General features: G+C 33.5%; 1 protein-coding gene across 1 annotated transcript in view; it reads left to right on the forward strand.

Annotated features, from left to right (window-relative positions):
- The first annotated feature begins 5,075 nt into the window (after positions 1-5,075).
- The window catches only part of LOC135220352 (uncharacterized), a 12,195-nt gene continuing 166 nt past the window's right edge, over positions 5,076-17,104 (forward strand). Inside the window, exons 1-5 of the mRNA XM_064257572.1 lie at positions 5,076-5,160; positions 13,270-13,397; positions 13,704-13,820; positions 14,637-14,869; positions 16,036-17,104. The exon at positions 16,036-17,104 is cut by the window's right edge and continues 166 nt beyond it. Of these exons, the coding sequence (XP_064113642.1) occupies positions 13,293-13,397; positions 13,704-13,820; positions 14,637-14,869; positions 16,036-16,489 (909 nt within the window). The 5' untranslated portion in view covers positions 5,076-5,160; positions 13,270-13,292 and the 3' untranslated portion in view covers positions 16,490-17,104. The remainder of the gene's footprint in view (positions 5,161-13,269; positions 13,398-13,703; positions 13,821-14,636; positions 14,870-16,035) is intronic.

Raw genomic sequence — 17,104 nt, forward strand, 5'->3', positions numbered from 1 at the left:
GTGGATTTGTTTCTCCATTTGAAGACTCGTGCTACTATGAGGAATTTTTAATTATTATTATTATTATTATTTTGGTAGAAGACCCTCTTTTAGGCAAATGCTGTTAAAAAAGGATGGGCAGAATTAAGCGAGTTGATTTTTATATATTGTTTTTATTTTTATTTTCCTTACAATTCGCTTTTCAGGCTCACCGATGTTTCTGAGTAACTGGCCAATATTCATATTGGGAATTTTCAAAAATTGTAAATGCTGAAGGAATCTATTGGAACAGGATATCATCCATGTCCAGGTCAAGCAAGGGGTCGTCGTCAGTGCTGGTATTATTCCGTAGGCGTAGTTCAGCCCTTAAACCAAAGACGACCCCGGCCCGTACTGAACTACGCCTACGGAATAATACCAGCACTGACGACGACCCCTGCTTGACCTGGACCTGATATCCCGTTCCAATAAAAGATTCCTTCAGCATTTACAATTTTTGAAAATTCCCAATATGAATATTGGCCAGTTACTCACAAACATCGCTGAGCCTGAGAAGCGAATTGTAAGGAAAATAGAAAAAAAACAATATATAAAATCAACTCACTTAATTCTGCCATCCTTTTTAACAGTTTTATTATTATTATTATTATTATTATTATTATTATTATTATTATTATTATTATTATTATTATTATTATTATTATTTTTGAGAAGATGAACCCTATTCATTTAAAAAGAGCCCACATAGGACAATAAATTGAAATTCTAGCTTCCAAAGAGTATGTGGTTCATTAGAATGAAATAGCAAAAGCTAAAAGGAAACAGAAAAACGAGACCAGTTATTAGAAAAATAAAAATGAATTAATTATTTATTAAATCAATAAGTGGATGAAACTTAAGTAAATGATTATAACAGAAGAGATATTTTTGGGGAGCAATAATGCGTATGATCTTTGCTTGAACTTTTGAAGTTCCGATATAAACACAGCAAAAGAACTGTCATATTATTTTATGCACCACTGAATACATCATGAATTAAACTCTTACTGTCAGGGGCCAGGATTCTGTTTACATAAAATACGGTTGAATATTCATGAATGGTGATTAAGAACATTAATTTCATGTCATCTTAATGGGGAATAAATGACCAGATTTGTATGAACTCGTTTAAAAATTATTAATTAATTTCTATGCATATATGTATAGTTATATATCAATAATATATATATATATATATATATATATATATATATATATATATATATATATATATATATATATATATATTTAATATAGCATCTTTTTGGGGGATGCATCATGCAAGTTTCTTTTCTATTAACAGGCAATAAACAAACACACACACACACACACACACACACACACACACACATATATATATATATATAATATATATATATATATATATATATATATATATATATATATATATATATATATATGTGTGTGTGTGTGTGTGTGTGTGTGTGTGTGTGTGTGTTTGTGTGTGTGTTTATTGCCTGTTAATAGAAAAGAAACTTGCATGATGCATCCCCCAAAAAGATGCTATATAAAATATTCCACATTGTATCAGCATTAATTACTCCTGTGATGGAAAAAACCGTATTAAAATATATATCGAAATACAGACGTTAGTTCATTGTAAATGAATCAAAACATTTAAAAAACCCTTTATTCCAGATTTATTCCAGATCCGCCTTTTTAAAAAAGGGATGAACACTATTGAAAATAATGCACATATGGATGTAAATCGTAGTTACCAACTTTATATTTACTTATATTTCAAATATCTGTATCTTTCAAAAAACATGTTGGAGAAAGACTGACGGGCATTGCTATTTATGGGTATCACTCGCGTTGCAATATTGATATTTTTTATTCCACTGAAAGTTGAATAATATGTTTATGGAAATCTCCTGTCATATTCCGATTCCCCTCTGGGATTATTTTACTGCAGTAATATTATACATAGTACATTTAGCCGAAATGAAAGCGTGTCGAAGTTCTTAACACACACACACACACGCACACACACACACACACATATATATATATATATAATATCTATATATATATATATATCTATATATATATATATATATATATATATATATATATATGTGTGTGTGTAAATATATATATATATATATATATATATATATATATATATATATATATATATATATATATATATAGTATATATATATATATATATATATATATATATATATATATATATATATATATATGTATGTATGTATATATATCGTTAAAAGTAATTGCTTTAGTGGCATCAATAAGTTTCTTGCAGGTATTTTCATACCGACGAAGTTTTTTACGATTCTCGTTCGTCAATTTCTGGTGAAAAATACGCAGACTTCCTTCTTCCATTTATTGAATTTTGTCGCGACAGCTGTTTCGCCTTATGGCATTATCAAGCGACTACTGACTTACAATCTGACCTTTCGGCCTATTTTATTTCATCGTGTGGGAGGTATGACCTTGAGGTATGGGTGCTGTTAGTCTAGGGATTAACAGCTTAAGGGAGTTGTTTTGGATACAAAGAACATAAGGACATATGTACTGTGACAATAAGAGTGAAATTTTAAACAGTGGTTAAATAAAATTTCCAAAATACAATGCTGCTAGAGTTTCCTTAAATGTATGTTTAAAATTTAATATGTTACATGTTGGTTTTAGATAAAAATTACAAAATTACATACAGGAATGAAAATGAATATAGAAATCTAAATACAGGAATAAAAATATATGTATATATTTTATAGCATGCATAAAGGTACAAGAGATAATTTCTGTTTATACATAAATGTGTATGATCTAAATTTTAGTGAGTAAGCGTGTTTGTGTGTGTGTGTGTGTGTGTGTGTGTGCCCAAATGGTCTACGTTGGTTAACGGCTGCTGATTCGTGTTGGGCGGGGTCTCAGCGACCTGAGGAAGGATGTTACTTGACTTTCGCTGACGCTGGGTCTTCTCATGTCTTCCAAGGGGCGCGATGTTCTCGGTGGATTGGGGCGTGCTGTCTGGTCCCTGTTGGCTTGCATTCCTTCTCCTGCTGGAGGGGAGTATATGGTTCGATTCTTGTTGGACGTTCAAGGTCGGCTTCTGAATACCGATGCTCACCGCTTCCGTTATTAAGAGGCGACCGTAGTTGTCTTCTCTGTGCACGACTTGGGTGCCTTCTACGAGCTCTTGTAGAGATGGCTTCCTATCGTGAACATCTATGTAATGTTGATGGATGGCCCCTTGATTTCTATGAGCCAGCAGACGTCTCCGAGGGGTCGTTGTAGTGTGCCCGATGTAGTTTTGGCTGTGAAGTTTACACACCTCCTCTGGACAAGTAAATTTGTAAACTACATTCGTGCACATCTATTTCGGTCCCCCCGGAGCGGTGCTGTTCCTCATAATTAAGGCTGCTACAAAGTTGGGCTTACTATATATCCTGAGGCTTATTTTAGGGTAAGGGGCTTTTGGGGTTACGCCTCTTTTTATTATCCCGCGTAGTGTGCAATTGTGCATTAATCCTCCTTGTATGCAGACCCATAATGTACACGATGGTAAATATATATACACCCTATATATATATATATATATATATATATATACTATATATTATATATACCTATATATATATATATATACGATCTAAAGTAAACACGTGAGGATTGTATATCAAGAGCCAGCAGGAAAAATGAAAAGCAGCAGTACTTAGCGCTTTTGTTTATTCTTGATACATCTCATCAGGGTACAATATATAAAAGAATAAAAAACTGCTCCGTAATATCAAAGGTAAACATAAAAACAAAAAAGTAAAATACAGAAGAATCAAACAGCCTTGTGAAGAATGCAAATGGTCCAAAGACTAGAATTACACTTAAAGGACAACTGCAAACGGAAACGGAACTGCCAAGCATTCAATTACATAGTTACGAAGTTGTCAACAATACATTTGGTAAGCCAGTTATCTAGTTTATATTGTCCGTTGCTATATTTAAAAAAAACTGCTTAACTTTATATTTTTTATTATACTAGATTCTATAATGTTTCTTTTAATAATATCTCTTCAAAATAAAATTTCCTTTGAATTTTTCCAATTAATTGCGTGATTAAAATTATTCGTATGTAAAAAGAGGGCACTCGATGTATTTCCTACACGTACACAATATTTATGTTGATTTAATCTTCATGCCCATAGTTTGCCACTTTGACCAATATATTTTGTATCACAATCTCTGCATGGAATTTTCGTGAATACAACCCGTTTGTAAATGTGGAGAGTTCGTTATTAAAATTGTTCTTACCGACTGAGTGTTACTAAAAAATAACATTAACATTAAAAACTTTAAAATGTTTTGGCAAAGAAAGAAACCTGTTGTCAAAAGCCTTTACATGGCTAAGAAAAACATTTTATGTTTAGCTCGCTTCGTACCCAGTGACCTATAGATTGCACTGGAGAGGCGGTTGCCTTGAAATAATTTGAACGTTCTGCAGTCGACCAGCTTGTTAATAGGGAAGGCAAATACGTGCTTATGAATGCATTTCTCAAGAGTGTATCGAATGCATTCAATATTTATCAATGATATTGGAAGTTAGCGCTGACTCTTATAATTTCAATGATATTGAAGTTAGTGCTGCTCTTTATAATTTTTGTTATTGCTTTCTTGTGTCGTGAATGAAAATTGAAAGCTAAACGTCTGTATATCCTTCTTGCATTTTCTCTAGAAAATCTATTGCACACATCTTCCACGGGACCATTATTGAAATGCAAAACATATAGGATCTGCTTTTTTTTTTTTTTTTTTTTTTTTTTTTTTTTTTTTTTTTTTTTTTTTTTTACAAGATTCGCACGTCAGTTCACTAGCCACGATGCCCTCTTAACTTCTCGAATTCTTTCAAAATGCCGAAGAGTAATTATTCATGCACGTGTGTGCAAAAAAAGCTGTAAAGGAATTTGACGTGTGAGGCAATGTATTGAGTAACTCTTATGTGGGCGGTAATATGAATAGACCCAGGCACCTTCAAGGCTCTTCAGGTATAGGTGTTCTCATCTCACAGTCTTCTGAAATCTATCAGTGGCTCAGGGCAAACCAGTGAGAAGCTCTGCAAGTGCTGTTAGAACTTTCGAGCTTATTGGCTGCATAAAGGTTTGTTTACAGATGAGCAAAACTTCCTTCGTTGCATTTGTGTTGGTTGGTTGTCAGAGAAAATATAAAAATCAATAACGTAAAACTTGCTAGAGAGGGAGTTATGGCAAATGAAACTATTATTAGTCTTGAGGTGTTCTGTAGCGTTTTGGATGTTTTTCAACTCATGGAAGTTTTATTTTATTGCTAAAATCTATTTGTCTTTTGTGGGTGGGACCCCTGTAGTATATTGTATTCGCTTTATTAGTAGCCTCATCGATAATGTATGGTGGGTAGAGTAGTTGCATTAGGTGTTGGCGGATCGTGGTGAATTCATCATCTACGTAGTACCCATTTGAACATATTCTAAGCCAATTGAGGAATTGTTTGCATCCCGACCATGATCTTGACGGAGGTATCGTGGTAGCCTAAGAAATGAATATAAGAAAAAGCGAAGGTGTTTTTCCTCTTTACTGTGAAAGCATACCTGTTCTGTTCTCTTATGATTAGTACATATAGGAACAGCAATTTTCCGTCCTTTTCCCATTCTGTTTTATACTTTATTGTCGGAACTAGCGAATCTAGCCTACTGACAAATTCAATGAAATATTCCATGTAAATGTTTCCTAGCAGGGGGGATAGGGGACTCCCCATGCTACAACGAAATTTTTGTTTTTAAAGATTATTTTTAGTGTTTCGTCAATGCCAAGAGGGAAATGTTCTTTATATGATGTAACTTCCTCTTTAGAAAAGACAACACGACGGCCATCGGGACTTTAGTAAATAATGACTCGAGATCTAGGATGAGCAATTTGATGTTGTTTGAGTGGATATTTAAACTGTTAAATTTTGTATAAAATTCTCTGCATGTTTAACGTGGGAGGACGAGAAGGTTCCTACATAGAGTGATAACAGCTATATTGAAGGCTGGTTGATTATCTCTTTAAAAGAAAGCTAATGGTGTCTGTGATTCTGTCCTTCAATTCCGATGTCATTGGCATGAATCTTTGAGCATTTAAACATGGAACACAAACAGTTATTGTCAAGTGAATCCCTAATGGTCCTACATACTATATATATATATATATCATATATAATATATATATATATATATATATATATATATATATATATACATATTATATCATATATATATATATATATATATATATATATATATATATATATATATATATATATATATATATATATATATATATATATGTATGTATGTATGCATGTATTTATATATGTGTGTGATCGTACGGTAGCAGGTGCTATCCTTTAAGCTGGATTTCACAAATTCTTACTTCTCTGTGTGAATGACTATTTTCTATTTAACGTTGCTTCATCCTTGGTTCATTCGTTTTCATCTATTTCAACGCAGCCTTGAACTAACGAAAAGAAAATATTTATATGAAATGAATTCTGAAGGAGAGAGGCTGAATACTGGTATAAACTGAAAGGATTAGAATTATAGGATCAGTATAGATTAACTATCGTCGAATCTCAAAACAATATTGCATAATATTCATCTCAAAACCCACTTCAAAACGCACACTCATCATCAGAATTCAACCCTCACGTCCTGCAATAATTCAAGTGCCACCCTGAATGTGATTAGCTCGATTATTGAGTCCAGTGACCTATTTTGTGCAGAGCGTGGGGGGCGGTAGCCTTGACATCGTATGAAAGTCTGGCACTCGAGGAGGAGGAGGAGTCGCCTGCCAACTCTGAAGGCTCAGATGTTCTTGCAACATCGGCTGCATTCTATATTTAGCTACGCCACCTGCTCGTTACGTTTCCTGATATGGCCATCAAATAACTCTATAAATATGCTTTTAAAGTTGGTGTTGTTCTTTCGTAATTCTTTTTATGATTATTCTACCATCAACTCTCTATTTACCGTAAAATATATATCGATTTTATTATAACTACTTCATTTCTTACTTACAAAGTACAGCAGTCTGTTGCTTTCCTTTGGTGAACTAATATGATTCGTAAAATGCAAAAGATATTTGGTTATCAGTGCCAGAAAAATTTGAAATACTTGTGGCCAGATTACCTGTTAAATGCGAAGCTATTTCTTGGATCCATTCGAAAATCATTCCACACACAAAAAAAAAAAAAAAAAAAAAAAAAAATTCTGAGATCAGAAGAATCAACTTTATGTGTATTCTTCGCTAAAGTCAATTTCTCATCAACTGTTATACCTGTAAACTTAGAGTCACTTATGTAAAAAAAGAAAAAATTTAATAGTTTGATGCAGCATGAGCCGCAACCCATGAAACTTTCAGCCACGGGCCTGTGGTGGCCAGATGCACGATTATGGCTAACTATAACCTTCAATAAAGTGAAAAGTACTGAGGCTAGACGGATGCAATTTGGTATGTTTGATGATTAGAAGGTGGATGATCGACTTATCAATTTGCTGCTCTCTAACCTCAGTACTTTTTAAGATCTGAGGGCGGACAGAAAAAGTATGGATAGACAAACAAAACCAGCACAATAGATCTTTTACAGAAAACTAAAAGTGTACCATTTAAATGTAAATCAATGTACAGGCGCGAAAATTATCGAGAGGTTGTTATCTAATGCTATCATCAACGACAAGGCAGTGACGTCACATGAAACGTCAGGTCGTGCGTCACGAATATAAAAGCCAAGCATTCAAGATTTTCTCATTATACCATGAGTTCAAGATTTTATTTTCATACCATGCATTCAGAATTTTCGATTTTCACCACGCTTGATCTTGATCTACTGCATCTAGGATTTTCTCCTAATGTCATGAAACCAAGATTTTACAACACAATACAGTCAATATCTCTTATAAATTGGAACGATAATATCAATTTTAATAGGATTGTTTTAGTAAAATAAAAATGTGACCCACAAAAATAAAAGTTTGGCTACATAAACTGCACCCTAAATATACCTTCCGAACACAGGATGTAAACAAATGACGCAATTCGTCAATCGTGGAAAAACGCGTTCCCCTTGCTTACCATAAAACGAGCGTCGAGACAGCCGGGATTTAATGCCTACATTTCTCACTGTGTGGACAACTGGGCCTCTACAACTCTTGCCTAGAAACCACATTTCACATTTCTGTAAATTTCAGTCCACGTTGGGATCCAGTGGTAAAGGGTTAGAGTTTTAGTTGGAATAGAGAAATACGGCAATCTCACGATTTTTAATTTCCGAGTCCTGTTAAAGCACCTCGTGTCTGACTATTTATGAATGCAAAGGAAAGGCCCTTTTTGTAGAGTAATTCCCACATGTATTGCTTCTGTTATTTCTAAGCCTTTGGATGTAGAAATAATTTTGTTTTCTATTCCTGACTCTTCAGTTAAGAAATTATAAAGGAATTTTCTCTTCAATTTGGTAAAAGGACTGTTATTTCGTCTCCTAAAAATAAATCCCATTAATTATGGAAGACTGCATTGTGGATAAAATCAAATGAATAAAGTGAGAGTTAAATCATAGCGAAAGTGAAATCCCCCGAAAAGAGAGAGAAAGGAGTGAGTGATGAATGACTCCAGAAGTCGCTGAGTGATCCATTAAGATGCCGTCAGCGAATTGAGCGGATAACTCGTGTCCCAAGAATTCGTTGACGTCGAGTCCTCAGACAAACCTTCGGGAGGAGACGGAGATGTGATGTGAAAGGATCCTTCAGGCTTCATTAAGCCTCTCTGTTCTATGATTCCAGGGATTCCTGGAGGGAAGATAGTGTCACCAGCAGTTTAGGTGAGTTAAAATTGATTATAGAAATCCTCTCCACTATCAAACCAGGATAAGTTTAAAGAATATATGAATCAATAGGGTTCTAAAATCCAACCCCGTCATCCACCACCATCTCGTAAAGGGGGTAGTGCCGTCAGTGCATCTTACACAGTTTCATTATTTTTTACTGTACCTCCGTCCATATTATCTTTCTTCCATCTTACTTTCCACCCTCTCCCAACAATTGTTCCATGCTGCAGCTTCAAGTTTTTTCTTCCTAATAATTTTTTTAACATTATTCTCAGCGTTGATTGGCCTCATACGTCCCAGCTCCTGGACTTTGGCCTTAATTTTATATTCCAATTCCAACAACATTTCCTGTAATTCATCAGACCAGTGTTTATAATTACTACTCATTCCCATTATGAAATATTCCCCTCGAGATACTCTACGCAAACACTTCCATCATCATAATCGTAAATTCTCACTGATAGTCCAAATATATCTTTCCCTTTTCCAGTATACTAAAGATTCTTTGTGCATCCTAGCAACTCATTTATAAGAACAATCACAAACTGACATGTACATAGTCTCCTGTAATTAAAATTCAGCTAGTCACTAAAAACAAATGATTTATTACACTTAATGCAGCTAAATTTCCTAAGATCTGATTCCAATCCTTGTATTTTGTCCTTCTTTAAAATACATTATTCTTTGATTTCAAAGACCCCTTGATTAAAAAAAGGTAAAAAAATCTCTATGATGTAAAATTCTCGTAGACACATCGTTAAGATGTGAATTCCTTCGTCACCAAATTCCTGTCGACTTTTCAGATGTCAACACAATTTGTTTCTCGGTTAAATTGAGTCGCTCCGCTCGGAGACTCTCTAAATCGTGTTTATCGTTTCGCAAAGTCTTTCATTGGTTTTAATTTTGTTTGCATTTCCTCGGATCTCTGCTTTTAAAGTCGCGTTTCTGTCTATTTCTTGCAACAGACATTTGTATTAATTCTTGTCAAATGGTTTTAGTTTTCATCAAGAGAATCATCCTTCGTAAAATTGTTAAGTAAATCATTTATTGCTCGAAGAATATTCTGATTGTAATGTTTATTAGATTGAAATTTCTTGGCTCTAAAATTCATTCATAAATAGATACAACCCATTATTATCTTTACTGTTTTAGAAGCAGTAATGTTCTTTCAAGATTCAATAAATACTATGGTCGTTCTAATGATTACTATATATATATATATATATATAGATATATATATATATATATATATATATATATATATATATATATATATATATATATATATATTATATATATATAATATATATATGTATAGGTTATTATATATATATATATATATATATATATATACTATATACTAATATATACATATACATATCATATATATATATATATATATATATATATATATATATATATATATATATATATATATCATATATACTATATATATGCTTAAAAAATCATTGTAGATGCACGTGACTTGATAAATAAGCGAATCCCACAGGAAAATGATAGTCAGAAATGCAAGCGCTTTCGTCTTTACTCAGACATTGTCAAGGAGTTAATGAAGTACAATTGGAGAGAAAAGTCTCAGGTACAAAACAAGATCAAGAATACCAGATGGTTAATTATCAAACGGGTAAAAATTAAAAGAGATAATCCAGGATTATCGGATATCACACAGTCACAACCCTAACCGAAATTACAAAGTACCTTTATAGTCCCAAACATGTTAAAACAGAATATATTAATTCTGTTGCTTATATTTATCTACAACTTTTTTCATAATGAAAGTATCAAGTTTAAATAAGCCAAGACTTAAATTTAGAACATTTCTATTATTTGACTTGATGAAACAAGATTCAATGATATTCCTTTTAACTGTGTCATTACATGGGATTAAGGCTCTTGTCTGACTCCAGTTAATAGGATGGTCTAAATCTCTCATATGTACGAATAATGCATTCGATATTTGGCCAGTTCTCACAGAATATTGATGTTGTTTGAGATGTTGTGAAAAAGATTTACCCATTTGTCCGTAATTGACTTTAGCACACTTTTTGCAAAAGAATTTCATATATGCAGCCTTGAAGATCTTTAGGAGAATATTTATTATTAAACTCTTGACATTAATATTACTGAAAACAACAATTATGTTAAAAAGCTTAAAAATTCTAAGAATATCTAAAAACCTTTCATCATAGGGTAATTTTAGAATGTTATGCTTACTAAATTCAAGTTTGTCATTAGTTGAATAAAATGTTGAAATAAAATGTTTTTCTAGCTCTTTTCCATGCCACATCTATAAAAGTCCTTGGGTATTTAAGTTTCAATGAAATATCATAAATAGTTTTAATTTCAACGTCAATAAACTGCGGGCTACAGACACGTGAAGTCCTTAGGAACATCCCAGAAAAACAGAGAATTTAACATTTTGATGGTGATTGGAGTAGTAATGAACAAAAGAGGCAATGTTCGTTGATTTTTGAAAGACTGAAAAGGTGAGATTTCTATCATTTCTATGGACAGTTACATCAAGAAAATTCAAATTACAATTTCTTTCTTCCTCTACAGTAAATTTTATAGAAGAGACTAAATTATTGAGATTATTAAGGAATTCCTGGAAGTTTTTGTGAACTGGCCAAATACAGAAGATATCATCTCACATATCTAAACCAAATAACTTTTTGAGGCAAAATTCTTGGTATGAGTTTTGTCTCAAAAAATTCCATGTAAATATTGCTAAGGACAGGAGATGAGGGATTACCCATAACCATGCCAAACTTTTGTACAAAAACTTCCATATTAAAACAAATAACTGGAGTCAAGCAAGAGCCTTAATCCCATGTAATTACACAGTTAAAAGGAATATCATTGAATCTTGTTTCATCAAGTCAAATAATAGAAATGTTCTAAATTTAAGTCTTGGCTTATTTAAACTTGATACTTTCATTATGAAAAAAGTTGTAGATAAATATAAGCAACATAATTAATATAATCAGTTTTAACATGTTTGGGACTATAAAGGTGCTTTGTAATTTCGGTTAGGTTTGTGACCGTGTGATATCCGATAATCCTGGATTATCTCTTTTAATTTTTACCCTTTTGACAATTAACCATCTGGTATTCTTGATCTTTTTTTGTACCTGAGACCTTTCTCTCTAATTGCACTTCATTAACTCCTTGACAATGTCTGAGTAAAGACGAAAGCGCTTGGATTTCTGACTATTATTTTCCTGTGGGATTCGCTTATAATTTAATTATATAATATATATATACTTATATATAGATAATATTATTATTATATATATTATATATATCAAATATATTATTATATATAGATATATAAAATATATATTAATATATCCTATATATATGGGGTATATATATTAATAATATACTACATGCTTATACTATAATATATATATATATATATATATATATATATCTATATATATATATATCATATATATATATATATATAGATATAATAGATATATCGATATCCTATCATTATATACATATAATATATAGATATATATATATATATATATATATATATATAATTATACTCTTAATATATATTATATTATATCTATATATATAACTCTCAAGTATAAAAGACCCATTAAAACACTGGTTTAAATCTAAGGACTATATTTTGTTGGACTCACTTCCATCCTTATGAAGCAGTGAATGACAGCAGTTTCATTAGCGAAGTATATAGTAGGAAATATGCCTTTAGTTGATGGCTGGGGTTACCGCATAGCCACTGTTGGTTCTGTTACTTGTCTTAATTTGCTTCATCGTTGCTTTAAGAAAGATATTGTCTATCTCATCAGAGTTCCTGGCTTTATTGGAAGGGTTTATCCTATTATCTTCCTGTTTTACCAGTGAAGATTCTACCATCTGACATTTGTATTGACAGCTGCTTTTGTATAAAATTCGGGATGAGTTCTAATCCATGGTAAGGTTCGTGTTATTTAGATGCTGGAAAACTGCCGAACTATGTTGTCCATATCTAACTTGTCATTTATGCTGACTTAATCTTTCCGAGAGAGATATTCCAGTGAAACCATCACATGACTTATCACAATCCTTATAAGGGATCTCATAAAAACCTATGTCTTTGGAAACTGGTTCCTCTTGAACGTTAATTAAAGATTTCCCAAGTATATTCAGATAAGTGAAGATAAAAGGGTTGGAGGGCCCTAATATTTGTGTGATTTCTCTTAAATTATCCGCATGAGGTGTTATGATTTTGTCTGTGTATTTTCTATTTCTTAGAAGATTTTACTATAGATAACCAAAACAATATTTCACTTTCTAATGAAACAAAATCTTTGAAAAAAACTGTATACTTATCAGGGAGGAGGACCAAAGTGCCAATCATGAACCTCAAGGAAGTCGGTTTTCAGCTTCGTCAAGTTCTAGAAAAGGAAGAGTTGTTAGCCCTTGCTGCTAGAATAAAGGACAACTACCCCTATTGCATAGAAGTATGAGTTGGATTCTTTTCTGGTGTTTTGACATTCTCATTTAATGAATTAATGTTCTTGGTCCGCTAAGATATAGGTCTGTCATTGATTTCCCTAAATATTTTTCTTTTTGTCTTGCTGTAGTTAAGTATGTCCATAAGTTTGTAAGTCGATTTCTAAAATATCGCTATGAATGAATAATAAAGCAAATGTCACAATTTTCTTGATAGTACGAATAAACATTACTGCTATATGGCTTGCCACATTGAGAGCCACATTATCAATACCAGTAAGTATAAATATTTTAAACTTAGTGCTCTCCGGCAGATGTACAACACTTTGCTACTGACGGCCAGGGGACTAAACGCTTGCTTCCAGTACAAGATCTATGTGCCCAGGAATGACCATGAGTCACATATCATCATTTCACGGTCACTGATTGAGGTAAGGGGAAATATATGTTTTTATAACAGATTACCATTAATGACTGTGTCGCTAGTGGAGGAAGTGAAAGAAATAATGAGTGGGACAGCTTAAATTCCACATGAAACTCTGTTGTAATGCTCAGTGGAGTTCTTTCGAAATATCTATAATTGATCAAAATGTTAATTTCATCTTTCTGGTCTTCCAAGACAAGTGATAATTGTACAATGAGGACATCTGAGGACAATATCTTAAAACATATCCAAAGTCCCTATTATACGGTTATGTGTCAAGTGAGGACTTAGAGTGGAGTAAGTGATTTCTTTATGAATGTTTCTCAAGTACACCGAGACGTTTTTTATGCTCACAGACACTAAGCTACAAATGTCATTTATTATCAAATCCATTTAACCACAGTCTAAAGGCAGAAAAGGGATTCAATAAGTGGTAAGTCCACTTGGTGACGGATTGCTTATAACTCACAAAATCTCCTTCAGAGTTTATTCCGAAATTGGGTAAATTTGTTATTAAACGACATTTGTAGGTTAATGTTTACTACTGCTTTTGAACACTTTGCATCAAGTCTTAATGGAAGAAGGATTTTTCTTACTAGGGGTTTGAACATAAACGAACTGGGTAGAAGACATCTCAGAGTGTAAATAGCTGAAACTGACTTTAGTTTACTATCAATTTGGGTTTTAGTTTAACCTGAGGGAGGAAAGCTTCTTTCATCACCGTATTGCTCAACATGCAAAACAAGATTTCGTGAATATTACCAGTGAACTATATTGCAAGTTCTTATGTCCCTTGTCTCTATTAATTTATATTTTTTTTCAGTGGAAGAACATGAGCATATATTGCAGAGAGGAAGAGGTTCCTCTGCTCATCAAAGTAATGAAGGGCAGTCATTTCTTGGATATAGTTAAAGAACTACCAGTCAATATCTTTTTCATATCAAACTACCAATTAGATGCGGTACTTGAGACACTTCATATAATACTTGAGAGGCACCTCCAGAAAAACCAAGAATCATGTTACGCCTATGAAACTCGACAAGAAAGTCCTCTGAGGTAAGCCCATCGTGGGATGACTCTACTCTCCCTTTTAATTTTTTGCTATTTTAAAGTAGTTTAACAGGACAATATAATTATTTTTCTAGATTGAACAATTTCATTAACAGTGAACAGTGTAAAGATCTAATTAAAGTTAGAGAAATTGGGCAGATGATGTTAAATTACAATTATAGAATGAATCAAATATTAAAAAGCATATGTTTGAGCAACTGGGGTGAAGAAATCTTGCAAGGAACTTTTAGTGCCACTGTTCCTAACAAACAGTATTCTTTTGAGCCCACTATTGCTCACTTAACAATTACGACAAATGGGGGAATTTCAGGGAGACAGAATAAGCTGTACAAGTTGTAAATGAAGTCCGTTCAACTCTCACTACTGATATTTACAAAGAAAATGGAGACAATGCATAAGGGAGACTACACATATTCTGATTTTTGTACCAGGAGGTAATTAGGAAGAATGTAACTTATTACAAACGAGGAAGCTACAGAAAGACGAATGTAAACTGGGAGCTTGAAAGATGTGGAACAGTTAGTGATATAACTAGATGATGAGAAATACGATAAAAGGAAAACCCATAGAAAGGAAGAAAATCAGCGATTAAGGGCTTGAGAAGAGGATTCTGATTGAAATCAGACAGAAATCACACAAGATGTAAGTATATGAAGAGCACCCCTTTCGCATCCAAAAGAGAATCAAAGTAAGTTTCATAATGTCCCTATAAAGGGAGTTAGCAATGCTTCCTTGGCCCCATGGCTACACCCACTATTTAGCCTTTTACTTTACCCCCCCTTTCTGCTTCCCTCCTCCAGGGTTACGGTCCAACACCTCTGCCGTTATTTTATTGGACAGCTGTGGGTATTCTACCTATCTTTCTGTCAAAACACTACAACTACTTTTCATTGTCTAAGGTTTAGCTTGACGGCCTAGATGTTATAAATTAATCATTCAAGTTTAAAGATATTCAAAGGAAACTGATTGAGATGTTTTTATGAAGTAGTCACTGTCTCTGTAACAATGATAATAATAATAATAATAATAAAAAGGCAGAGCCACGAGATAAGAGCCCTCGTAACATTTAGGTGCTGACCAATGAAACATACGTCTCTCATCTTTCCCTATTTTTGTAGGCAATCTGAGTGGTCTTACTTTTCCTGAAACAGGTGTCCAGCAGGCATGAAGGCCCAGAGACTGGGGAGGGCAGGCGTCCAGAAAATGCTGGAAAGTAATGAAAACTGGAAGGTCGCTTCTCTAGACCTTACTTGTAGCTTGGCGGAAAACTTACCAATGCTGGGAATTTACTTAGACCCAGATGTGGTGGAGGAGAAGGTCATTGATTTAAATGACATCAGTTTTGCAGAAGAAGAAGCAACACCAATCGCGCAGGTAGGCTCCACCCCTCATGGTACTGTGGGCTTGCTGTGGACTGAAGTTAAGTATAGGAGGCGAGGGCTGGGAAGTCTCCTCGTCGAGGTGATGGGTCAACTCCAGATGTCTGTGGGATATTTTCCTCATGGAGTTGTGGTTTACAATAATGATGCCTCTGCTCAGATGTTCGAGAAGCTGCCTGGCTGGAGGAAAACCCACTGTGTCAACAGGATAATCCCTGCTCAGTGAAGGGTCCTTTCCTCAGTCATCATTTTCCTTAATCATCATTTCCATAGTCATCATTTTCACACGAGTATAATGACTTGTTTTGAATTCACACCTAATATTATAATTTGAGGTTTTTGATGAATTATTTGATGGAACAGGGATTTAAAACGTAGTAATACTAAGCACACTATTATATATAAAGGGGAACTAATACCTTTCATCCTTATTGTTTGTGTTTTTTCATACATCCTGGAAATCTCTTTTTATCTTTTGATATTCAACTCTCAGAATTCCTCTAAGATTAGCTGTTTAACCAAATGCCCCTTTCCATCTTGGTTGCGACCACATAGCTTCATCTAACCTCCACGTACATTGTTCACCTAAATGGAAAGAATCTTCAGTGGGTATGGCCTTACTATTTGGGCCTTTATTGGCCCGCTGCACCATGGCCGGATTGCAGTCAAATGTCCAACTATGGCTATTTTCCATTTATAGTGAGAGATTGCTAGCTAATAGACAGAATTCTTCACAGTTAGAAGGAAAAGTCTGTTTGAGCCCCACAAAACACCCGAGCCTTACTATTCGGGCGATTGGAGAAAAGAGAGGCCTCGGGAATGTGAAAAATTTGCTATGTAG

Source organism: Macrobrachium nipponense, chromosome 1 (genome assembly GCF_015104395.2).
Source record: "Macrobrachium nipponense isolate FS-2020 chromosome 1, ASM1510439v2, whole genome shotgun sequence".
Classification (NCBI taxonomy): Eukaryota; Metazoa; Arthropoda; class Malacostraca; order Decapoda; family Palaemonidae; genus Macrobrachium; species Macrobrachium nipponense.